Here is a 27,325-nt window from a genome sequence, read left to right on the forward strand (position 1 = left end):
TAGTATTCTTTCCTGGGGAATCCCATGGACAGAGGAGCCAGGCAGGATACGGTCAGTAGGGTCACAAAGAGTTGACACAACTTAGCGACTGAACACACACATATCAAGGTGTAGAGTAGTTCCTGCAACATAGTGGCCTCCTCCGTTGTTGTTTAGTTGCTAAGTGTATCCAACCCTTTTGTGACCCCATGAACTGTATCCTGCCAGTCTCCTCTGTACGTGGGATTTCCCAGGCAAGAACACTGGTGTAGGTTGCCATTTCCTTCTCTGTGGCATCTTCCCGACCCAGGGATCAAACCAGCATCTCCTGCACTGGCATGTAGCTTCTTTACTGCTGAGCCACCAGGGAAGCCCATACAAGTTAATTCTAGAAAGAATGATTGTCAGGATAAACTAAAGATAAGGACAGAGAGCCATATGATTATTTGTTAGAATTCATTGCCACTACTTTATACGTTACCTTTATGTTTTTAAAATATTTTAGCTCACCAAGGTTTGAAAGAACTTAGCTTTAAATATAGTGGAATATTGAGCAAGTGTCAGGTTATATCTTAAGATGCTCTGATGTTTTCTTCTGTTGACAATTGAAGGCAAATTGTCTTGGTTTCTGAATTAATCTGGCCCAGAAATGTGTTAGTTTCACAATCATGTATGATTTTAGAGAAAAAAGGAATATTGCAAGGCATGATAAACATATCCCTGGTGGCTCAGACAGTAAAGCGTCTGCCTACAATGTGGGAGACCCAGGTTCAATCCCTGGGTTGGGAAGATCCCCTGGAGAAGGAAATGGCAACCCACTCCAGTACTCTTGCCTGCAAAATCCCATGGACAGAGGAGCCTGGTAGGCTGTAGTCCATGGGATTGCAAAGAGTCGGACAGGACTGAGTGACTTCACTTCACATTGATAAGTGTGGTGTTAGCCTTTTTCTCTAGCCGTACAGGACTGAAGACACCTTGGAATTAAGGTTGGGTATTTCTAACTGGCCATTAAATCCTGTACATATAAAGCTCCTGCAGGAAACCATAAAAGGCAATAAGAATTAATAGGATTCTAGAAACAAAATTCTGCCCACATCCCTACTGAATAGGCACCTCAGTTATACTACCATCTTGGAATTAGTGTACCTTGCGTGAAGGCCAGGTGTATAACTGCATCTGCAGAGTCTTCATTTATGTGTATTCTACTGCCGAAAGATTGGACATGGTTCCTGGTATTAGCACAGATTGCAAACAAAAAGTTTTCAACTTGAATCTACTACTAACTGGTTATGTGATTTTAGTCCAGGTACACCCACTTCAGCTCCAGAGTCTTCATCTGAAACATGAGAGAGGAATTTTAGATAATATAATTACTGTAGAAGTCTTAAAAAAAAATCAATAAATATTCACTGCAACAGTTTAATGGAAGTACCATATAAGCAATGGTACATTGTTGAAAGAAGATCATGCTGAAGATCACTGATTGGTTTTAAGTACAGTCCTTGCTTTATATACTCTTCACCTCCACACTATTAGACTTCTGTGTCTGCTTTATAGAATATGCCACATTCCATGGCCAAACTCTCCCTATAACTATTACATCTAGTGGCTCATGAACTGCTGTCCTCAGAGTCTGTGCTTTGTTGTTCAGTCACTAAGTTGGGTCCGACTCCTTGCAACCCCATGGACTGTAGCACGCCAGGCTTATCTGTCCTCCACTATTTCCTGTGCTAGATTCAAACAAAATTGAAACCTCAGATGAGGTTTCTGTTCCAAATTGAAATAGTTCCAGTTCATGGTCTCCTGGCTACCACTTCTCCATAACTGCAAACAATTTAAGATCTGACCTGCTATCCTGTTTGGCCCTCTGTCATCTTTGGGCATCATAATTTCTGTGACTTCCTGCAACCTAGTGGCTTCCTCCTTTATGACTCCCCCTATGTCAAAAGAAGGAGGCAGCAGAACCACTATTATGACTTATATCACTTCTGTCTAATTTTGCCTGTTTTTAAACTTGATATATATTGAATATCTTTTTGTATGTGGTTACTTTCATTCAACATCATGTCCATGAAATTCATTTAGTTGTTTCATGTAGCCATAGTTTTTTTCACTTATTTTTATGAATAATATACTGTAAGATATCCCTTTTACTGTTGATAGACATTTGAATTACAGTTGACCCTTGAACAGCATGGGTCTGAACTGCATGAGTCCAGTTATACATGGCTATTTTTCAATAGTCCATGGTTGGGTCAGTCCTTGCAACCATGAATACAGAGGCTGACTGTAAGTTACATCCATGTTGTTCATAGGTCAGCTGGGTTTCCAGGTTTCGGCTGTTATAATGCTGCTGGGATATGCCTTTTGTTGGGTGATAATTTTATGAACAGAGAAGCCTGGCAGGCTATAGTCCACAGGATTGCAGAGAGTCAGACGACTGAGTTACTAGCACTTTTGCTTTTTCTTTTCATAGTGAAAATGTATTCACTTTAGTAGATCCTGTCCAGTGTTTTTTTAAAATGGGTTGTCAATTTATGTTTCCACCTGCAAATTATAAGCCTTCCAATTGCTGATATTGCTGCTGCTGCTAAGTCTCTTTAGTTGTGTCCAACTCTGTGCGACCCCATAGACGGCAGCCCACCAGGCTCCTCCATCCATGGGATTTTCCAGGCAAGAGTACTGGAGTGGGGTGCCATTGCCGCTAGATGGTGGTTATTATTTTCCCTTTTCAGTGGATATGTAGGTAATATTAATAGTATCATATAGTGGTTTTAAGTGCAATTTGTGTGCTTAGTCACTCAGTTGTGTCCGACTCTCTGTGACCCTGTGGATGGTAGTCCGCCAGGCTCCTCTGTCCATGGGGATTCTCCAGGCAAGAATCCTGGAGTGGGTTGCCATGCCCTCCTCCAGGGCATCTTCCCAACCCAGGGATCAAACCCAGATCTCCTGCATTCTGGGTGGATTCTTTACCATCTGAGCCACCAGGGAAGCCCAAGAATACTGGAGTGGGTAGCCTATCGCTTCTCCAGTGGTTCTTCTGAGCCAGGAATTGAACCAGGGTCTCCTGCATTGCAAGTGGATTCTTCCCAGCTGAGTTACCAGGGAAGCCCTGGTAGCTAAGTGGAATTTGCCTGATGAAAAATGCTGTTGAGCCACTTCTCATACGTTTATTGGATCTTTGAATATCTTATTTTTAAAGTACCGTTTCTTTACTATAGTTTTTAATGGGCTGTTATCTTGCTGAATTGTTGAAATTCATTATATTTTCTCGCTACAAGCACATTTTTGGATATCTGTATTGCAGATATTTTCATAATGTTATTTTTTGATGAGTAGGTCTTAATCTCAGTGAAGTCCAATTTATTATTTTTTAATGGTTAATGTTTTACTGGGGTGTTCTACTTTAGTTCGTGAAGATTTTTTTCTGTTTTTCTTTAGAAACTGTTGTTCTGTCTTTCATATACAGGTCAATGATCCATCCTGGATTAATTTTTGTGAGTGTTGCAGGGTCAAGTTTCATTTTTTTCCCATATGGATATGTAATTGTCCTAGTACCATCCTTTGAAAAGACCATTATATCCTCCACTGAATTGTCATGATACTTTTGTTATAAATCAGGTGACTGGGTATGTTTGGTTTTTAGGGCTCTTTATTCTTTTTCTCCTTTTTCTATGATCTATTTGTTTATTATTGCTTATAGCTTTATAGTTTGTTTTGATGTATGGAGGAAATATTAAGACCTCCAACTTTTTTGTTTCCTTCAAGTTTCTCTCAATCATTTTAGGTCTTTTGCATTTACCTGTAAATTGTCAGTTACCCTTACTCTCCCCGCCAAACAAAAGTCTAACTGAGGTCTAGATTGGAATTTGAATCTATAGTTTAAATAAATAAATAAATAATAAATTTGTAGTTTAAATAAATCTATAGTTTAATTTGGGAAAATTAACGAAGTATTACTATTGAGTTTCTCTCTTCATAAATGTGTTATGGGGGTGGTGGTTTAGTCGCTAATTCGTGTCCGACTCCTGCGACCCCATGGACTGCAGCCTGCCAGGCTCGTCTGTCCATGGGATTCTCCAGGCAAGAATACTAGAGTGGGTTGCCATTTCCTTCTCCAGGGGATCTTCCCAACCCAGGGATCGAAGCCAGGTCTCCTGTATTGCAGGTGGATTCTTTACCAACTGAACTGTTATAGTCCTTATTATTTAAGTTCTAAATTTCTCTCAGCAGTGTTTTAAAATTTTAAAAAGATCATAGAAATACAGTTGATTTTTATATTTTGACCTTCTAGCAGCCTTGCTGACTTATTCTTTTGAAATGGTTTTGGGTTTTCTGTCTACACCAATATTTCCTTTGTGAACAATTTTTATTTTTTATTTCTAATAATTTTAAGTTAAAAATTTTCTTGACTCATTGCACTGTTTAGAGTTTCAAATACAGTGTTAAACAGAAATGGTGATAAGGGAACATACTGGTCTTATTCTCTACCTCAGATAGAAAACATTTATAATTTCAGCTACAATATTTGCTCTGAGTTTTTATAGGCATTTAACAGATTCTAAGGGCTTCCCAGGTGGTGCTAGCGGTAAAGAACCTGCTTGCCAATGCACAAGTTGTAAGAGATGCAGGTTTGATCCTGGGGTTGGAAAGATCCCCTGGAGAGGGGCCTGGCAACCCACTCCAGTGTTCTCGCCTGGAGAATCCTGTGGACAGAGGAGCCTGGTGGGCCACAGTCCATAGGATTGCAAAGAGTTGGACACCGCTGAAGCAACTCAGCATTAATGCATGCAATAGATTCTAAAATGGCTGTCCAATTTATCTTTCAGATTAAGGAGATCCTTTTCTGAGTTTGTCAAGAGAGATTTGTTTTTTATCATGAATGAGTAGATTTTGGGGGCCCATCTATGAGAATGGTTCTTTTTCTTTATTCTGTTAATATGATAGATTGCATGGATTTTCAAATGTTAAACCAACCTTTCGTTCTTAGAAGAAGCCCTGCTTGGTCATGATGTATTGTTCCTTTTATATATTGCTAGAGTCAGCTTGTTAAATGTTTGTTTACAATGTGTATACCTATATTCATGAGAGAGATTGGCCTGTAATTTTTCAGTCTTATAAGGTCATTAGTAGGTTTTGCTATCTCTGTTATTATTCCATTTTTCTTTATTTTTCTGAAAGAGTTTGTGTTATAATAATAAACATAATAAATAATTAGTATACAATAATATATTTATTAGTAATTATTACATATAAATTATTATATATAATTATAAAAATAAATGTAAGGACATTTATTTCCTTAATGTTTGGAAGAATTCACTATTGAAGCTATTCAGACCAAGAATTTTCTTTATGGGAAAGTTTGTATCTTTTTAAATTCCATGTTAAATTTCTTTAATATATATAGGACTTTTAAGATTTCTTGTTTCCTTAGCATTTGTGAGTTGCAAGAAATTTGTACAGAGTATCTCAATTTCTTAAACGTTGTTTAAGTCAAGCTGGTTAATTTTGTTTAAATCTTCTATATCCTTATTTACTTATTTATTTATTTTTTTGTCTGTTATCATTGCTGAGATAGGTGTGTTGAAATCTCTGATTTAGATTCTGGATTTGTCTATTTCTTCTTAAATTTATATTTTTGCTTCATAAATTCTGTGTGATTGGGATATGCAAATGTATATCTTCCTTTGACTGACTCTCTCATCATTATGAAACAACCCAGTTTATCTCTTAACATCTCTTGTCTTGAAGACTACTTTGTTGGGAATTAATACAGTTATGTGAACTTTTGGTTAGTGTTTACATGATATATCTGTCACATATGAACAATCATTGTGTGTTTTGATTTTGTTCCTGACTTGCTATCTTGAGAGACTTTTTAAGACTTCAGACTAGATGTAGCCAGTATGCTGTTGCTAATGGAATGGGCAAGATGGCAATACATATGTCCTCTGTCTCTTGAACCTCCCTCCCACTTCCCAACTCATCCCAGCCTTCTAGGTCGTCACAGAGCACCAGGTTGAGCTTCCTGTGTTACACAGCAACTTCCCACTAGCTATCTAGTTTACATATGGTAATAAATATGTTGCAGTGCTACTTTCTCAGTTCATCCCACTCTCCTTCCCTCTGCCCCACCATGTTCATAAGTCTGTTCTCTGTTTCTGCCCTGCACATTGGTTCAACAGTACCATTTTTCTCAATTCCACAATATTTATTTCTCTCTTTCTGACTTATTTTACTCTAATAGACTGTAGGTTCATCCGCCTCACTAGAACTAACTCAAATTCCTTCCCTTTTATGGCTGAGTAATATTCCATTACCTCATGTACCAACATGTACCACAGCTTCTTTATCCATTCATCTGCTGATAGACACCTAGGTTGCTTCCATGTCCTGGATACTGATAGTGCTGCAATGAACATTGGAGTACATGTGTTGTTTTGAATTACAGTTTCCTCAGGGTATATGCCGTCGTGGGATTGCTGGGTTATGTGGGGCTGTCCCCTTTCTTAACATATGATTTTTGTTTTGGGGGCACAAAATTCATCAATAATTAAATTAAAAGTTTTAACTCCAACATTTATTGAATTTGTTGGAAGTAGACTCTGCAGTAAACTAGACTTTTGCATCCTTTTCTCTTGCTACTCCTCAGTGGCTGGCACACATATATCAGTCCCAAGGAATGATGGGTGCTGCAGAGATGTGTTACAGGAAGAGCCTGCAAGTAGCATCCCAGCAGGGCAGCTGGAGTGGGAAGCTCTCGAGCCTGCTGAGGCTAGCACTGCTTGCATTGGAAGTCTGCATGGTAAGATCTCGTTATAGTTATGATGTGGAAAACTGCTTCTTTTATTTTTCTTTAAGATAAAAGCTTTTTACATAGTGATATTCCATTCAGTTCCTAACGTTTCATCACCTTCTACTGTGGGCTCCTCGTAGACTTTGTGTTTGGGATCTTGATGGGCATAAAGTAACATAACATAAACTCATAGACTCTAGCAGGTCATTGCCATCATTTAGGAAGAAAAAAAAGAGATTGCAACTTAAAAAGTTGAATTATGACAGAATATACATTTTTGTTTCTTGGTGACTTAAGTTAGAATTAACCCAGCTACCCGTTAGTGAAAAAGATGCCAATAATTAGCATTTCAGTCATTTCTCAGTTCCATTTGATGTTCTGTAAGAGGGATTCCTAATAATTTTTGACTTGATATATTTTCTGATACCAAGTTAGGTGTATTAATCTAGAGGTCTTATAAACTCTTCAAGGTAAATATTTAAGTGGGTGTCTGGAGGAGCAAACTCCAGAAAAGTGTATATGGTATCCTACTTGAGTGTATGTATGTGTAGTATATAGTTTCGAGAATGTTTATCTGTAAAGACACTGTGTACATGTGCATGTTAAAAGACACATAGATCTGGAAAGATACAAAAGAAACTTACTGACAGTTACTTTGGAGAATGGTATTAGGGGGCCTTTAAGGAATGGTGGAGGAGAATTTTTCATTTTCTGTCCTTTGCTAGTGTTTTAATTTTTTATCATATGCATATTACTTCAGTGATTAAAAGATAAAATGTCATTTTTTTTTTAAATTAAATTTTCCTAGACAGGACTGAATGAACTGTTGCTTATGCCATAGTAGTCCATTGCCAACTTTATTTACTTGCTTTCACTGGGCATTTTAGCAAAAAAATACAAGCTTTAGGAAGTGTGTTTAGCTTTGGTGCTATTACTGTGGAGCACATTTCAGAGCTCCTTAGGTTGGGGCCATGTTTTGTTCTTCTTGTGTTTTGCTTTACGCTCTGCTTAACACATAGGAGCTCTTCCACCAGTAGTTTTGAATGAATGGGCAGGTAATAGTGGTGGTCAAATTTGAGATAATTTGGCTGGAAAGAAATGGTGGTTAATGGTAATTGTGGGCCACTGAAGGTGTTGTTTTGTTTGTCCCATATTTATATTTAACAAAAGTCTCTGTGGAAGCAACATGTGGCATTTATAACTGTTCCTGAATATGTGGAGAAGTCTAACTTATTTTTTGTTTTAGTCCTTTTACTCTTTTTTAGCCCTTTTAGTCTAACTTATTAATTTGTTCGTTAATAAGAATTATGTAGTGATATGTTTGTTTGTTTGTTTGTTTGTTCTTCATGCTGGGAAATTAAATCTGACCTGAAATAAAATAAAAATAGCAATAGTAATAACAAACATACAGAACACTTAGCCTGTGCCAGGTTCTGGTCTTGCGCTTTATATGTATTAACTTCATTAATATTCATAAGAATCCTATTTTTCAGATGACGAGTCTGGATTACAGTTTAGTAATACCTGTGTATACCTGCCTCTATCCCCCCACCACTGCTGCCACCACAAACAGTGTTTTCTCTAGGAGCTGTGGTTCTGCCTGTGAAAACTTCAGCCAATTAAGCTGTCTAGAACTCCCCCCGTAACTTTTTTGGTAATAGTGGAGATGGTAATAACTACTTTGCCTAGGGTTGTTAGGAATATCAAATGAAGTAACACAAATGCCTTTGTAAACTTCAAAGCGCTGTTTACATTTGATTTGCTTGTTATAAGATTTGATACCCAGCAGTTATTGTAAGGAGATGTCGTATTTCTCTGGTAAATAGCTGGCAGTGTATGGAGGATGTGTATATGAAAATTAGGCTGTTTCATGTGTGATAATATATGAATAGATTATTAAACTGAAAGGTTCTGCTAAGATATTAAATATCTTAGATTCCAAAGAGAGATAGCAAATCAAGATACAGATTTCTGAAGCAGGTAGAAGACTTAACCCATAAGGAAGCTGTGCAAAGATTAGGAGAGTAGAGTTGGAGGACTGTGAAGAAATCTTCCTGGAGAAAGCTGTTGCCTCCCCTGTCATCTCCCTGGCACATTTCCACACACACACAGAGGTGCCCCCGAGGCGAGAAAGGCGGTGCTGCCAGAGAGAGGGAGGCTGTGATGTGTGGCCTCAGAGGTCCTGCAGGCACGTGTCCAGAAGCATATGGACACGTGTCTGATGTGTGCCTTGAAAACTGCAGCTTCCACCTGCTGGGAAGAGAGTTGGTCATGGTTTGGAAAGTGACTGCGTGCTTCTGGGAGAGAGTGGTCAGCAGTGGGTGAATCCCAAAGGTAGTTAGGAATGCACGTTTGGCTTCAAGATGCCCTCCATCTTACTAAAGAGTTGCTGCTATGTGAGGTGGGCAGCACTCCTGGAGTTCATTTGATCCAGGAATAGGTGATGCCGCCTGAGACTGGCATTGCAATTATCTTAGGTCCTGACATGCGGAGCCGCGTAGAGGAGTGATGGAATCTCAGCAGAAAGGAAGCTGGACGTCTCCAGATTGCCAGAGCATGTGAAGAGAGGAAGTGGAACAGAGTCCATTCACCCAGCTTAGTGGAATTGTGCGTCCTGTCCTGTGCACAGGCCTCCCACTGGGTTTAGTGCTCTGTAGTCACCGTGTTGACATGTTTAATCATTTTTTTAACAAAGAGCCCTGCATGTTTTATATTCTGCATTGAGCCCCGCAGATTTCAAAGCCGGTTCTGCAGTAAGAGACTACCCACAAAGCTGGGAGTCTCTGATAAAACCAAGAAAATCCAGATGAAGAGACAAAGATCTTTAAGTGTCTATCAGGCCTAAGGAATCAGACATCACCTTACAATTGAGAAGGAACTCTTAAAGTCACTCAGTCGTGTCAACTCTTTGTGATCCCATGCATTATAGCCTTCCAGTCTCCTCTGTCCATGGAATTCTCCAGGCAAGAATACTGGAGTGGGTTGCCGTTTGCTTCTCCGGGGGATCTTCCCAACCCAGGGATTGAACCCTGCTCTCCTGCGTTGCAGGCAGATTCTTCACCATCTGAGCCACCAGGGAACCCCTCACCTTTCAATGACACCCACCAAACTTCTGATGTTTCAGTTGAGGCTGGAAACTACAATTAGCAAGAAAAGGTGGGAGTGCTGGGCAGAGGAATAAGCCATGTGCTGCTGCATGTAAGCACACCCTAGCTAGGAGCTGAGGAGATGGGAGTAGGGTGTAAGTATTATCTTTGTATGAAGGTTGAAGTTTTGAAAAGAAGAGAACTTTCTAATTAAGACTCTGAATGGATGTCAGAGTCATGTTTCTTGTTCAGTCACTCGGTCGTGTCCAACTCTTTGCGACCCCATGAACTGCAGCATGCCAGGCATCCCTGTCCTTTACCATCTCCCGGAGCTTGCTTAAACTCATGTCCATCGAGTTGGTGATGCCATCCAACCATCTCATCCTCTGTTGTCCCCTTCTCCTGCCTTCAGTCTTTTGTAGCATCAGGATGTTTTCCAATGAGTCAGTTCTTCGCATCAGGTGGCCACAGTATTAGAGGTTCAGCTTCAGCATCAGTCCTTCCAATGAATATTCAGGACTGATTGCCTTTAGGATGGACTGGTTGGATCTCCTTGCACTCCAAGGGACTCTCAAGAGTCTTCTCCAACACCACAGTTCAAATCATCAATTCTTTGGCACCCAGCCTTCTTTATGGTCCAACTCTGGACCAACTCCTGGAAAAACCGTAGCTTTGACCAGACAGACCTTTGTTGGCAAAGTAATGTCTCTGCTTTTTAACATACTGTCTAGGTTTGTCATAGCATTTCTTCCAAGGAGCAAGCGTCTTTTAATTTCATAGCTGCAGTCACCATCCACAGTGATTTTGCAGCCCAAGTCAATGAAGTCTGTCACTGTTTCCATTGTTTCCCCATCTATTTGCCATGAAGTGATGGGACTAGATGCCATGATCTTCATTTTTTGAGTTTTGAGCTTTAAGCCAGCTTTTTCACTCTTCTTTACTTTAATCAAGAGGCTCTTTAGTTCCTCTTTGCTTTCTGCCATAAGGGTGGTATCATCTGCATATCTGAGGTTATTGATATTTCTCCCCAAAATCTTGATTCTAGCTTGCACTTCATCCAGTCTGGCATTTTGCATGATGTACTCTGCATATAAGTTAAATAATCAGGGTGACAATATATAGCCTTGATGTACTGTTTTCCCAAATTGGAACCCGAGTCTATTGTTCCCTGTCCTTTTCTAACTGTTGCTTCTTGACCTGCATACGAATTTCTCAGGAGACAGGTAAGGTGATCTGGTATTCCCATCTCTTTAAGAATTTTCCACAGTTTGTTGTGATCCACATGGTCAAAAGCTTTAGTGTAGTCAATGAAGCAGAAGTGGATATTTTTCTGTAATTCTCTTCCTTTTTCTATGACCCAGTGGATGTCAGCAATTTGATCTCTGGTTCCTCTGCCTTTTCTAAATCCAGCTTGAACATCTGGAAGTTCTTGGTTCACATACTGTTGAAGCCTCTCTGGAGAATTTTCAACATTACTTTGTTAGCGTGTGAAACAAGTACAGTTGTGTGGTAGTTTAAACATTCTTTGGCATTGCCTGTCTTTGGGATTGGAATGAAAACTGACCGTTTCCAGTCCTGTAACCATTGCTGATTTTCCAAATTTGCTGGCACATTGCGTGTAGCACTTTCCCAGCATCATCTTTGAGGATTTGAAATATCTCAGCTGGAATTCCATCACCTCCACTAGCTTTGTTCCTTGTGATGCTTCCTAAGGCCCACCTGACTTCACACTCCACAATGTCTGGCTCTAGGTGAATGATCAAACCATCGTGGTTATCTGGATCATTAAGACCTTTTTTGTATAGTTTTTCTGTGTATCTCATGGACAGAGGAGCCAGTCCATGGGGTCGAAAAGAGTTGGACACAACAGAGTGACTTCACTCTCACTTTCACTTTTTCTGTGTATAGTTCTTCAGAGTCAGGGGACTTACTGTAATTTACATCCTTACTGTATTAGGAAAAGTCTCCCTCATATAACAAGTTTAAAACCATAATGGGAAATATAAGTAAGTGCATCCTAGGGACTTCCCTGGTGGTCTGGTGGCAAAGACTTCATGCCCCCACAGCAGGGGATCTGGGTTGCATCCCTGGTCAGAGAACTAGATGCCGCACACTGCAACTAAGAGTTCACATGCCAGAACTCAAGATCAGAGATCCTGCATGTGGCACTTAAGACCTGGTGCAAGGAAATAAATCTATGTATATATATTTTTTAAGTTTATTCCAATCACGTTGTTTAGTATACTGGTTACATATAGAAGGGCTTCCCTGGTTATTTAGCAGTAAAGAATCTGCCTGCCAGTGTAGGAGATACAGGTTCGATCCGTGAGTCAGGAAGATCCCCTGGAGAAGGAAATGGCAACCCACTCCAGTATCCTTGCTGGGAAAACCCACGGACAGAGGAGCCTGGTGGGCCACAATCCATAGGGTCTCAAAAAGAGTCAGACAACTGAGCAACTAAGCATGCACAGTATGCACATATAGAAAATATTATATAATAATATTGGGTTGACCCAAAAGTTCATTTGGACTTTTTCATAACATAAAAAAACTCAAACGAATTTTTTAGCCAACCCATACATGCAGTAACTTTGCAAAATACTTTATATGAATTCTTGGAATTTAGATAGTACATTGTAAAACCACCCAGCGAGAGTTTTGTACTATTGGCTTAAAATAAATGTACTAGGAATAATTTTATTAGTATGGGCTTTGCCTTACATTCTTTGCCAGATGGGAGCAAGTTGTCGTTGCTCCCATGTTTATGGAGTATGTCTCACAACCTCTGGTCTCTATTTTAAAATTCATTATCCCTGTGACTTCCTCTTCCTTGATTACACAAATTACTGTTGGCTGTACTGAACTCAGAGTTCATTGCTCTATATTTGAAAAGAATAATTTAATATTTGAAAGGAACTACAGTGTGTGGGGTCACAAAAAGTCGGACATGATTGGGCGACTGAACTACAACAATGTATTCACTTATATTGACTTTATTAAAATGTGTATTCTAGACACCTGTAATTAGGAAATCTTGGTTACAGTTTGAGGTTTTTAACAAAAGATTTTAAATGCTTTTTTTTTCTTCTTGTAAAATCAGTAGAGTGTTCACTATTTTATTTTTAGTTACTATTTCTTAAGAAATACTTATCTATGTTATTTTTGTACTCAGTACATACTATAAGAAACTAAACTTTACAACTGAAGTAATCTTATCATTTTTTCCCATATAATGAAATTCTGAATAAAATTTTCAAAGTTGTTGACTTTGATTTCAGTTCAGTTCAGTCACTCAGTCGTGTCTCACTCTTTGTGACCCCATGAACTGCAGCATGCCAGGCCTCCCTGTCCATCACCAACTCCTGGAGTCCACCTAAACCCATGTCCCTTGAGTCCGTGATGCCATCCAACCATCTCATCCTCTGTCGTCCCCTTCTCCTCCTGCCCTCAATCTTTCCCAGCATCAGGGTTTTTTCAAATGAGTCAGCTCTTCGCATCAGGTGGCCAAAGTATTGGAGTTTCAGCTTCAACATCAGTCCTTCCAATGAACAGCCAGGACTGATCTCCTTTAGGATGGACTAGTTGGATCTGCTTGCAGTCCAAGGGACTCTCAAGAGTCTTTTCCAACACCACAGTTCAAAAGCATCAATTCTTTGGCGCTCAGCTTTCTTTATAGTCCAACTCTCACATCCATACATGACCACTGGAAAAACCATAGCCTTGACTAGACGGACCTTTGTTGACAAAGTGATGTCTCTGCTTTTTAATATGCTGTCTAGGTTGGTCATAACTTTCCTTCCAAGGAGTAAGCGTCTTTTAATTTCATGGCTTCAGTCACCACCTGCAGTGATTTTGGCGTCCCCAGAAAATAAAGTCAACCACTGTTTCTACTGTTTCCCATCTATTTGCCATGAAGTGATGGGACTGGATGCCATGATCTTCGTTTTCTGAATCTTGAGTTTTAAGCCAACTTTTTGACTCTACTCTTTCACTTTCATCAAGAGGCTCTTTAGTTCTTCTTCACTTTCTGCTATAAGGGTGGTGTCATCTTCATATCTGAGGTTATTGATATTTCTCCCGGCAATCTTGATTCCAGCTTGTGCTTCCTCCAGCCCAGCGTTTCTCATGATGTACTCTGCATATAAGTTAAATAAGCAGGGTGACAATGTACAGCCTTGACGTACTCCTTTTCCTATTTGGAACCAGTCTGTTGTTCCATGTCCAGTTCTGACTGTCACTTCCTGACCTGCATATAGGTTTCTCAAGAGGCAGGTCAGGTGGTCTGGTATACCCATCTCCCTCAGCTTTATTTATCTCTAACTGGCTTTGCACTTTTTTCCTATATTGGGATTTTATTAACATATTCACTTTTGGCTTTCTTCTCTCCTTAGATAATTTTTGAAATGTGAAACTTTATCATTACCAGTTAAAGAATTAAGTTTTGTATATTTCGTAGAGCAGGAGCTCAGTAATTGATAGATTTCATTCACCCATAGAATAGTGTGTTTTCTTTTAGCAAATATTTTAGTGTTTTAAAAATGGTATCTCCTTTTTTAATCCTTCCTTAATCCCTATCAGCCTTGTTTTGTAGTTCCCTAAGGTCAGGAATCAGTTCTTAATAATTTTGTAGAATTTCATTCCCTACAGCATTAAATGGCAACTTGGACACTCAACAAGTAAGAGCTGATTATATTTTTTAAAGTAAACATGTCAAATGTCTAATGATTTAATGTTGTTTAGTCTCTAAGTCATATGTAACTCTGCATCCCTGTCCTTCATTACTTCCTGGAGTTTGCTCAAACTCATGTCCATTGAGTTGGTGATGCCATCCAACCTTATCATCCTCTGTCACCCCACTCTTCTCCTGCCCTCAGTCTTTCCCAGCATCAGGGCCTTCTCCAGTAAGTCAGCTCTTCACATCAGGTGGCCAAAATATTGGAGCTTCAGCATCAGTCCTTCCAATGAATATACAGGGTTGATTTCCTTTAGGATTGTCTGATTTGATCTCCTTGCTGTCCAAGGGACTCTCAAGAGTCTTCTCCAGCCCCACAATTTGAAAGCATCCATTCTTTGGAACTTAGCCTTCCTTATGGTCCGGCCCTCACATCCATACATGACTACCGGGAAAACCATAACTGTGACTATACGGACCTTTGTTGGCAAAGTAATGTCTCTGCTCTTTAATACGCTATCTAGGTTTGTGATAGCTTTCCTTTCAAGGAGCAAGTGTCTTTGAATTTCATTACTGCAGTCAGCATCCACAGGGATTTTGGAGCCCAAGAAAATAAAATCTGTCCCTGTTTCTACTTTTACCCCATCTGTTTGCCTTGAAATGATGAGACTGGATGCTATGATCTTAGTTTTTTGAATGTTGAGTTTTAAGCCAGCTTTTTCACTCTCCTTTTTCACCTTCATAAAGAGGCTCTTTGGTTCCTCTTTGCTTTCTACCATAAGAGTGGTGTCATCGGCATATCTGAGGTTATTGATAATTCTCCTGTCAATTTTGATTCTAGTTTGTGACTCATCCAGCCTGGAATTTCGCATAATGTGCTCTGCATATAAGTTAATAAGCAGGGTGACAATATACAGCCTTGATGTACTCCTTTCCCAATTTTGAACCAGTCCATTGCTGCATGTCCAGTTGTAACTGATGCTTGTTGACCTGCATACAGGTTTCTCAGAAGGCAGGTAAGGTGGTCTAGTATTCCCATCTCTTTAACAATTTCCCATAGTTTGTTGTGATCCACACAGTCAAAAACTTTAGTCATTGAAGCAGAAGTCAATGTTTTTCTGGAATTCCCTTGCTTCCTCTGTGATCCAGCGGATGGTGGCTGTTTGATCGCTGGCCTTTTCTAAACCAAGCTTTTACTTCTGGAAGTTCCGGGTGTACTGCTGAAGCCTAGCTTGAAGGATTTTGAGCATTACCTTCCTAGCATGTTAAATGAGCACAGTGATTTAATATTTGTGTTTATTTTTATAGGCTAATGTTTCCAATGATCACTGGCCATCCTTGGTTCAAGAAGCTACAGCTGAGGCCCTGAAACTTTGCTTTTGTCCACTGGCTGTCCTTTTACAAGCTTTGTTACAATTCAAACGCAAAATGGGAGCAAGGTATAAAGAATCTTTGTTCATTTTTTTCTTAAAATGTTTCTTCACTTTTACTCCTTCTGGGAGACAAAAGTTTAGAATGAATTTGACAAATTTTGATGTTATTCGTATATATATTTCTACTTTGGAAAGGCTGATTCTAGTAACCCAATATGGAAGAAAACAAAGTCTTACAATTGAAAAAATAATAATTTGGTACACAGAGATAGAATATGAGAGATTTGCATGATAGCCTTTCAAATGAAGAAGGCCTTGGTATTTTTGGTCTTAAGTGTTTTAGGATGAGACGACAGTGTAAATGTAGATTCTAGTAACAAGCAAAATCCAAAAGGCTTAAGTTCAAAGCTAGATTGACATAAGTTCTTGCAGAGCACAATAAGCTATGAAAAAAGTAATAAATATTGAAAAGGCAGAGACATTATAAACAATGTGGTTTTTAATACCTAGAAAATCCAGAAGCTTCACAGTATTAAATGTAGAAATTTTAGCAATCTTTTCTTTGGAAGGGGAGGATGAGGTCAGAAATAAATTTGAAGAAAATCACTTAAGTGTTATATGGATGAAAAAACAGGCAAGAATATTTTGAAATTCTGAGAATAATACCTAGTCTAATGGATATCACACATAATATAAAGCAAATATAAAGTAAAACAGTAGTTTAGGCACATATATTACTGGAACAGAATTAGGTATTGTAGGCATAGAGCTTAACACACAAATATGTGGCAAAGGTCACATCGGCACCACGAAATAGGAGTGAAGGAAGAGTTAAAGACCTATGACTAATATAGCAGTCCCATCTTCATTTCTGTTATGTATTTATTTTGCCATTTTTTTACATGACGAATTTCACCAAGAAATGTTTTAGGCTATAATTTGAAGTTCCTAATGAACTCTTTCTGCCAAAGCTCAGTGTATATCACCTCAGTTCAGTTCACTTCAGTTGCTTAGTCGTGTCCGACTCTCTGCGACCCCATGGACTGCAGCACGCCAGGCCTACCTGTCCATCGCCAACTCGTGGAGTTTACTCAGACTCACGTCCATTGAATTGGTGATGCCATCCAGCCATCTTGTCCTCTGTCCTCCCCTTCTTCTCCTGCCTTCAGTCTTTGCCAGAATCAGGGTCTTTTCAGATGAGTCAGTTGTTCACACCAGGTGGCCAGAGTGTTGGAGTTTCAACTTCAGCATCAGTCCTTCCAATGAATATTCAGGACTGATTTCCTTTAGGATGGACTGGTTGGATCTCCTAACTTAGAGAGCCTTAACCCCCAGCCCCCTGTAAGCTCTGTGAACAGCAGCCAAAATCAGCTCAAATAAACATACTGCTTTACTATTGATTCCTATGTAAACACATCTTAAGCACAAGTTCTTTAGCTCCTCCTTCTAACCAGTTGCTACTTACAAAATCTTCTTGTTCAGTAGTTCTGAAGTTACCACAATTTGTGTTATTTCTACCCATACGTAAGTCTTTGGAGTCATAAATATTAGTAAAATTGGAAAGGAGAAATTAGAACACAACTCTAAATCAGCCTGTTATTACATAAGGTCACATACTATACAGGTTTAATACATGAAAGCATATGCTAAAAGCCTGATATTGTACACTTAGCCTCTATTGTAGACGTTAAATATTTCTAATTGTTCCAGTGCACATTATCTTTGTATCATTTATTTTCTGCCTGCTTTCAAGGAGGATTAGAAATAGAGCAGTCAGAAGTGCTCATAAAACGAGTCATTTTCCCATTTTTTTTGGAAAGGGCCTTATTTGTCTGCAAAAGGAGATTAATAGCAGCAACCAGTCTTACAAGGTTGTAAATGTTAAGTGTGACCATATGTGTAAAACATTTGGCATACTACTGCATAGCACATAATAAATACTTCATAAATGTTAACCATTATTATTACCCTTTTTGTTACATGTATAAAAAATTTATAAAGTAATCAGCACATCATCTGCAGAAGAATGAGAAAGATATGTGTGTGTGAGACTAGTAGATGAAGTATCTTAATTTATATGCTTTGGACTAAAAGTGAGTATCTTTTTCCTAGAGAGACACGGCGACTTTTGGAGAGAGTTGTGTATCAGCCTGGGTATCCCAAATCTATTGTTTCAACAGCACGTTGGTACCTTCTGAGACACTTACATGCCAAAAATGACTACGAGCTCATTGATGTAAGACCCTGATTTTATTAAAAATATTTCATTGTGGACCTTTGCTGTATGAGGGCTGAGTGTTGCTTTGTCCTGTGCTTTGCATCCAGTGGTTAGGTTGCCTAACCAGCATCCCTAACCACTGGATGCCAGTAGCAGTACCTCCACCCAGCTTACAGCAGCTGAAAATGTCTTTTAGACATTGCCAAATAATACCTCAGGTGTCATCACCGCTAGTTGTCACCACCAATTTAACATGTAGGAAATACATTCTTCTGAAGTGCTTGGTAGCATAAGAAAAGATAGACGAAGGTTCTGGGTTCTGGTTGTAGTATTTCTTACAACCAATGCAGAGAAGGCAGTAGAGGGGTTTGGAAGTAGCAGAAGTTAATGGGATGTTCGTATTGTCTTTGGAACAGTTTGCTTCTTGGTGTCTGCTATAAAATGCACATGGCAGTTTCTGCTCCAGGTCTCATGGGATGGCTCTGGTTTCTAAACATGTAAGCATATACAGTTGACTCTTAAAGAACGCATATTTAAATGGTGTGGTTCCTCTTATACTCAATTTTTTTTCAGTAGTAATTACTACAGTACTCCATGATCCTTGATTAGTTGAATCTACGGATACCAAGGGCCTACGTAGGTGGCTGACTATAAGTTGTATGTGAATTTTTGAGCATATAGAGGGTCTTCATCCCCAATCCACATGCTGTTTAAGGGTCAGCTGTGTGTGTGGATTCTTTTGGAAAAGATAGAGTATGTAAGAGTCTAAATTCTTACAACTTCAGCCAACAGTTTTAAAAACACAATGAAAACTAATGAGAAGCTTTTTTTTTTTTTTTAAACATTCACAGCCTTGGGAGAAGAGATAAGTGTCTCCCTAGAGCACAGAGTAGGCATGTTTACTGCCAGTTATAAAAGAGTCAAGTGTCCTAGGCTCAGGGTTCCCCTCTTATCATGCAACTCACTGTGTGTGGGGGATGCCATGTGCACCCATTCCACATCACCCCTGTGAGACTTAGAGGGTGAAGGGAATGGATGCAGATACAATGATACTCATGTTGTTTGCTACACCCTGAATGATGAAGACGTTTGTCTCTGACCGACATGTCCCATGTCTTCTGGCAGTATTTGTGAAACTGTGGCAGGCTAACTTGTTAGCTTGCTAATAGAGCAACATCTCAGAGACCTTCTCAGTGTTTGAAAATGAACAACCGAAAAACGTGTTAGTAATCAAATGAGCAACAGAAATTAAAGCTTCTAGTTTGTGGAATTGGTGAAAATTATGGAAAGGTTCTTAATGGAACTTAGAACCTCACTGCTTGATCTTAAGCTGTGGTTTTAAAGCAGAGCAGTGTCATTTGGACAGCCCTGTGCATAAAATGGTCTTTGGGGTATGGGTTTAGAGGTGACAGTGTTGTAAACAAAAGCCTCCAATCAAAACCTTTAACTTTATGCACCACTGTCAGTGGTAACAATCAGAATGTTGACATCTCTACTGTTGAGTATTTGAATAAATAGTGCTTATGTGATGTTAGCTTTGAAATTTATTTCAGCAAAAATGACTGAAAGGTTGCACAGAGTCAGATCTTCTTGTATAGTTTGGTGTTGCCCACTGCCCTTTGGCTCAAGAGAATACTAATGTTCCTGTCTGTGATTTCCCACAGGTGCTGGTAAACAATGCCAAAACTCACGGAGATACAAGAGCATTGGAACTGAATCAGAAATTGTCCTCACAGTAACAGTGCTTTATTTTATAGTAAGCAGGAAAAGAAAAATCTATTAGAAAGAATGAAACAAAGAATCAAGACTTTTCCCCAAAGCAACATTTTAAAAAGCTATAGTTATAATCATCCATTCCTTTTTAAAATCGAAAGACCTTTAAGTTCTTAAGCTAGGGATGTAATTTTCCATAAACTCTTAATATAACTTTAATTTGAAAACATTTTTTGATTTTGAGAAATGAAAGGAAAAACCGTGATTCCCTTAGTTGTTCATTAGTTATTTGTGAATCATTATTTTCTGTGTCTTGCATGGTGCGCAATAGGACTTTTTTTTGGTAATCCCTTACAATAAAGCCTTAATAGCCATTTGCTAAATTATATGCAAAATGAGATTAGCACAGTACAGAATTTTATTTGTTAAGAAACAAATTAAAAGTTTTAATTCCTCCTGTGAATTCTAGAGTTCAGCAGACCAATTCATCCGATATCCAAGTAATCTTATAATCTGTTTTACTAGTGCTTCATCTTGGGTTCTATTGAAGAAGTATAATATAAATGTTAGGTAAGTCCCAGACTGCTAATTGGGCTTCCTTGGTTGTTCAGACAGTAAAGAATCTGCCTGCAATGTGGGAGACCTGGGTTTGATCCCTGGGTTGGGAAGATCCTCTAGAGGAGGGCAGCCCACTCCAGTATTCTTGCCTGGAGAATCCCCATAGACAGAGGAGCCTGGTGGGCTACCCTCCATGGGGCTGCAAAGAGTCAGACATGACTGAGTGACTAAGCACAACACAGACTGCTAATCGGTATGTTTATAGAATTCAAAACACTAAAGTGTAAGGCTGCATTTAAAAAATGAATGAACATTTTTCAAAAATAATGCTGACAATATTTAATCGATCATGCAATTCCTTCATTTATGCTAAAAAGATGAACTTTCCTTAAATAAAAACAAAAATGGTGTCTTGTTTTCTTTATAGTATCAATTCAGATATAATTTCAGAATTTCAAATTTAAAGACTTGAAAGTATAGTGTCTTATTTTATTTTTTCAAAAAGCCGTTTATATTAGTTGGAAGAAGCTGTATGTCACTTGCTTTGGATCTTTGGTTTTAAAGTGTTTCATCTATTTACATAAATTATTTATTGTGTGAAAATGGGTGGTATAATTTATATATGTAGCTTTTCTGAACCATAAGCTCCACAGTGTTACTTTGTGAGATAGTACAAATTGATAATATTCTGTAATTAAATTTTACTCCAAAGGTTAATCTTTTGAATGCCTGTATTTGGCTGAATATTATCATCATTGAGACCTGTTCAATCTGAATCTTTAACGATGGGGGCTAGGACTCTGCATTTTAAAGGCATGGCTAAGAAATTCTAATCTTGGGCCATTGATGCTTGTGAACCACTGGATTAATGCAATGATGACCCTGCCCTTTACTTCTTTCTTTCATAAGGCTAAGCACTTGCCATTCTGTGCCCATGTCTTCCTGTCCTCACAGCTGTCAAACCAATTTGTGCTTTTAACAGCCTGGTCATCAGACTTGGCAAGGCTGTGCTAAAGAGGCTGCCCACGCAGCCCATGCCCACACCCTCCTGCTTCCTCGAGGGCGTGTTAGCCTTTACTCCCACAGTGGACTCATCTGTCTGCTTACACGTTTACCAGTCAGTTCTTTTTTTTTTTTTGGAGGCTAATTATTTTACAATGTTGTAGTGGTTTTGCCATACATTGACCTGCGTCAGCCATGGGTGTTCATGTGTCCCTCATCCCGAACTCCCCTCCCACCTCCCTCCCCATCCCATCCCTCAGGGTCATGCCAGTGCACCAGCCCCGAGCACCCTGTCTCATGCATCAAACCTGGCCTGGCGATCTGTTTCACATATAATATACATGTTTCAGTGCTATTCTCCCAAATCATTCCACCTTCGCCTTCTCCCACAGAGTCCAAAAGTCTGTTCTTTAAATCTTTGTCTCTTGTGCTGTCTTGCATATGGGATCATCATTACCATCTTTCTAAATTCCATATATATGTCTTAATATACTGTATTGGTGTTTTTTTTTTTTTCTGACTTACTTCACTCTGTATCATAGGCTCCAGTTTCATCCACCTCATGAGAACTGATTCAAATGCATTCTTTGAATAGCTGAGTAATATTCCATTGTGTACATGTACCACAGCTTTCTTATCCATTCATCTGCTGATGGACATCAAGGTTGCTTCCATGTCCTGGCTATTGTAAACAGTGTGACATGCAGACACATACAGATAATACAGATGGCTAACACATGAAAAGATGCTCAACATCACTCATTATCAGAGAAATGCAAATCAAAACCACAGTGAGGTACCATCTCATGCCAGTGGGAATGGCTGCTATCAAAAAGTCTACAAACAGTAACTGCTGGAGAGGATGTGGAGAAAAGGGAACCCTCCTACGCTGTTGGTGGGAATGCAAACTAGTACAGCCACTATGGAGAACAGTGTGGAGATTCCTTAAAAAGCTTGAAATGAACTGCCATATATCTCAGCAATCCCACTGCTGGGCATACACACCGAGGAAACCAGAATTGAAAGAGACACATGTACCCCAGTGTTCACTGCAGCACTGGTCACAAGTCAGTTCTTGTTCTCCACTTGCTTTCTGGGCTGGTACTGCTTCACAAGGTCACTTTCACCTACACTGTGGACTTGGCTAACTTTTGCTCCAAGACTGTAATCAAGGAGTAACCTCTTGACTCCATTGCCTAGTTCTGGCCTCCAGGAACTTCAAGCCCAGATTTTTTAGAAAATGAGATTAGAAAGTACTGTAGTTAATACTATTCTCATGTAATTCTCTATCTCTTTTTGCACTGCTGTATATTCATCCTCTCTACTTGTTGCCTTCTCTTCAAATTGCTCTTCAGTTACTGTGAGCCTCAAATCATTCCTAACCATATAATTTATAGAACTGACTTCATGCCAGACTTGTGTTTTAAACATAGTTATTTAATCCAAGTTGGTAAAGAAGAGTGATGCTAAACAGCATACTTAAAGCAGAGAAACTGTGAGGTGAATCAGTGTTACCTGATTCTAAGAAGTGGCCGAAATTTCTTTTCAGAGTTTATATGTAAGTTTAATTAGAGTACATTCAAATAATTTCCTGACATATCAATATTTAGCATTCATAATAAGTGTTTCATTATTTTTATCTCTGAGAAGTATAGTGCATTTTCTGTGAATTCTTACCATTTGCTATTATTAACAGTTAGTCAACTTGATTAATAATTATTGATTAGATACATGTAGCCTGGCTTGGCATCTGATGGTCATTTCTGGCTGGAAAGTCATTTGAGCTTATGAGTAAACTTTTGGAGCACAGTCTATTCATTTGGGATCACTTGTCATATTTCTTCAAGTGCCCCTTGTGTTAAAAAACACAACCTTAGTTTATTAAAAAAAAAACAACCTTAGTTTTAAATTACTCTGCTCCTTTTTCACTTTACAAAATGAGTTGACAAGCTTCATTTAATCTGAGACTAAACAAAACAGGATTGGTCAAAAATACTCATGTTGTATATTGCAGGAATTAATAGATGTGGTTATTTAAACTGGTATGAAACTTAGGTAAATATTTAGTATTAAGTCATACACAAATATGAAAAGATAACATATTTGGTTTCTCTACAGAAAATTAGTTATCTGCTTCAGGGAAATTTTATTGGAACACAAAAATGAAGCATATTTTATTTATGAATCAGTGTGTCTTGCAGATTCATTTTAATTTTTGTGCATTAAAAAATGTGGAAACTTTGTTTTGACAAGGTTGACCCTTGTCTCTGGACAGGTCTTCCTTTTTCCCACTTTAGTTTTATTGGATAGAAAACTCAGACTCCCAAACTGCTTGTTATAAGACATAGCCTTCAGCTGCTGATTATAAACTGACCTTCAATTCGCAGGAGAGGTTTTTTGTTTTGCCTTTGTTTTTGTCTTTTTTGCTTTAGAAAGATACATTGTGTATCAGATTCAGGTAGAGTGATCTTTTCATGTTTAGGTGATACATGTTTATTTTGCACGGGTGCTCGTCTCTGCTCAGTCGTGTCCAACTCTTTGTGACCCTACAGACTGTAGGCTGCCAGGCTCCTCTCTATGGGATTTTCCAGGCAAGAATACTGAAGTGGATAGCCATTCTCTTCTCAAGGGGATCTTCCTGACCCAGGGATCAAACCCGTGTCTCCTGTGTCCCCTGCATTGGCAAGTGGGTTCTTTACTACTGAGCCACCTGGTACTTTTTATACAGATAAACTAGAAAGTCCATAAGGAAGGCTGAGTACCAAAGAACTGATGCTTTCGAACTGTTGTGTTGAAGACTCTTGAGTGTCCCTTGGACTGCAAGGAGATCCAACCAGTCCATCCTAAAGGAAATCAGTCCTGAATATTCGTTGGAAAGACTGATGCTGAAGCTGAAGCTCCCATATTTTAGCCACCTGATGCAAAGAGCTGTTTCATTAGAAAAGACCCTGATGCTGGGAAAGATTGAAGGCAGGAGAAGGGGATGGCAGAGAATGACACAGTTGGATGGCATCACTGACTCGGTGGACATGAGTTTGAGCAAACTCTGGGAGATGGTGAAGGACAGGGAGGCCTGGCGTGCTGCAGTTCATGGGGTCACAAAGAGTCAGACACAACTGAGTGACTGGACAACGTCAACGAAAGTAAAAAGTCAGAAAATACCTTTATTTACAGTATACATATAACTTTTGGTTTAGAAAATGTAATCATTTAGGCCTATTGGACCTAAAGACCACTTATAGTGTCTAGCTGTCCACATACTATATAATAATGGGTTTTTCCTCTCTATGGATGATTAGGAACTTTTTGAATAACAGTATTTATTTTAAATTCTGATTACCTGAACAAATACCCTTATACAACTCTTTAATTTTTTTATAAATGCTATTTTTATTATTTTTTAAAATTTAAATTTATTCATTTTAATTGGAGTTACATTTTAATTATGTTACAGTATTGGATTGGTTTGGCCATACATCAACATGCTATTTTTAAAAATCTTCACAACACTGAAATTTAAAAATAGCATGTTAATGTATGGCAAAACCAATACAGTAATCCCTATGACAAAAATACTTGTTATATTTATTCTGGAGAGAAGAGAAGTAATGAAAAAATGCTTATCTTGTTATTATTTCTGTTTGTGGTAGCAGAATAATGGCCCCCTAAGGTGTCTGTGTCCCAACCCCTGAAATTTGTGAATACGTTGCAGATATGACTTAAGGTTGTGGACCTTGAGATGGGGAGATTATCCTAGATTGTCTGGGTGAATCCAGTTTACTCATAAGAGTTCTTAAAAGTAGAGAGTCTGTCAGAGGGACGTGCCAGTGGGAGGTCAGAGAGATTCAGTATTGCCGGCTGTGAAGATGGAAGAAGGGGCCGCTAGGCACATTAATAAGGGCAGCCTCCAGGAACTGGAGAAGGCAGGACACGCTGTCCTGCCGGGTTCCTGAAAGGGATGCGGCCCGGCTGATACTTTGATCATAGCCTGGGGAGACCCATGATGGACTTCTGACTTACAGAACTGTAAGATAATAAATTTATATTTTTCAGCCGCCAAGTTTGTGGTAGTTTGTTAGGGCAGCAGTAGAAAATCAGTACATTGCTCACTGTGATTGCTGTTAAAATGAATACTCGTACCTTTGAATCTATTTCACCAGATCACTGCAGTTGAGGATCATCCTCTAAATTGTTGCCAAAAAGGCGGTCATCAGATACAAGATAATGAGTTATTAAAAATGGTTACTGTGAAAAGTACTTGGCTCTTAGGACTATGTGGCTGTTTATTTCTGTAATAAATGTCTGAACTATTCTCTCTCAACAGTCTACTTACAACACAGTATCACTGACTTAGCTGATTACATATTATGCTTCGCTTAATTCTCTTTAAAAGAAACTGCACTGGATTATACTCACAAAACTTAAGTGATATGCTTCAAACTCAGTTTCAGTGTTGAATGGGGATGTGCCTGGATAAGTCTTTTTATTTTAATTTCTCTAAAACTTTATTCAGAGTTACTCACCTCACTGTTAAGGTGTACACTTAATGCTCTGTGCCAGTGTTACTAGAACTGCCAATTGCCAGCAATGGATTGTGAGAAAACCCATTTCCTAAAAATCCCTGAAGTTAAATTACTCTTTTTAAAACATAGCAAACTCCTAAAACTTGCGAAAGTATACATGTGCCATTTTCCCATCAGTCTTTAAATCTGAATCTAGATTATTAATCTACATCAGTGGATGTTAAAAATGAAGTCATTTTAACAAATTATGCAAATCAAAACACCACCAGTTGATATGAGTATTTTATAAACACTACATTACATATTACCTTGCAATCTGAAACATTAAATCTCATGTTTATGTGAGTTTATGTTCGATAATTGAAACGTCACAGAATTCAGCAGGAAATAAAGTATAAAAAAAAATTAGCTCTGTACATTAGTTCCAACTATTTTACAACCTATAAGGCTTATGTCATAGTTCAGCACCAAAAAGATCCACAGAACTTCCTAACCCAGTCTTATTCATTCCATGTGATAGTTTTTGTTATTATTGTTATTTTTAAGGTAAAAGTCTGAGAGAATGCTTTATATATTCTACTTCCAGACCTTGGGAAGTGAAATACTTTTGGCTGGTCATGTGATGTAAAAACTTCAGTTGTACCTTTTATTTATTTATTTTTAAGCAATAAGTGATGTTTTATTTCTCTTTTTGGCCACATCACTTGGCATGTGGGATCTTAGTTCCCTGGTCCAAGGATCGACCCCACAACCCCTGCCCTGGAACTGTGGAGCCTTCACCACTGGACCACCAAGAAGTCCCTGACCTTTTAATTTTTAATGTGAATGTGGGAAATCAGGGCCTTGAGCTAGATTTCTAATGAAAGCATTCTATTATTCTAAGGCTACCAAAGTTTTCCAAGTGCAAAGTGAGCTAAAGCAAAACGCTGATGTAAACCGACTAATGCAGCTCATGCAAAGCAGCAGCTGGTTTTCAGTGAGCAGCCCTGCCCCGCACCCCCCCACCAGTGCTCACAGACCTTAGGGTAGAAGCCCTTCTCAGAGACCCTCACTGTAGGAACGCGGGTAATCAGTTCTAGGCACACGAGTAGACCTTTACTTTGAAAATGACTTAATGGAAGCCAGTCTCCATAAATACTTGACTGGAATTGTGTGTGCAGGTGAAAAAGGTTATACTATATTCCTATCTGTTGTTCAGTCCCTCAGTTACGTCCAACTCTTTGCGACCCCATGGACTGCAGCACATGAGGTTTCCCTGTCTTATCACCAACCCCCGGAGCTTGCTCAAACTCCTGTCCATTGAGTCGATGCCATCCAACCATCTCGTCCTCTGTCATCCTGTTCTCTTCCTGCTTTCAGTCTTCCCCAGCATCAGGGTCTTTTCTAATGAGTCGGCTCTTCA

The 27,325-nt window shown here is 38.9% G+C and overlaps 1 protein-coding gene across 2 annotated transcripts in view; it reads left to right on the forward strand.

Moving 5' to 3' along the window:
* Window positions 1-21,124, forward strand: part of TTC37 (tetratricopeptide repeat domain 37) — a 101,061-nt gene extending 79,937 nt beyond the window's left edge. For both annotated transcript variants that reach the window (XM_013965794.2, XM_005683439.3), the window contains 4 exons: window positions 6,635-6,787; window positions 15,845-15,975; window positions 18,022-18,145; window positions 19,792-21,124. In XM_013965794.2, coding sequence (XP_013821248.2) covers window positions 6,635-6,787; window positions 15,845-15,975; window positions 18,022-18,145; window positions 19,792-19,866 — 483 coding nt within the window. In that variant the 3' untranslated portion in view covers window positions 19,867-21,124. The remainder of the gene's footprint in view (window positions 1-6,634; window positions 6,788-15,844; window positions 15,976-18,021; window positions 18,146-19,791) is intronic.

This window comes from Capra hircus, chromosome 7 (genome assembly GCF_001704415.2).
Source record: "Capra hircus breed San Clemente chromosome 7, ASM170441v1, whole genome shotgun sequence".
Taxonomy (NCBI): domain Eukaryota; kingdom Metazoa; phylum Chordata; class Mammalia; order Artiodactyla; family Bovidae; genus Capra; species Capra hircus.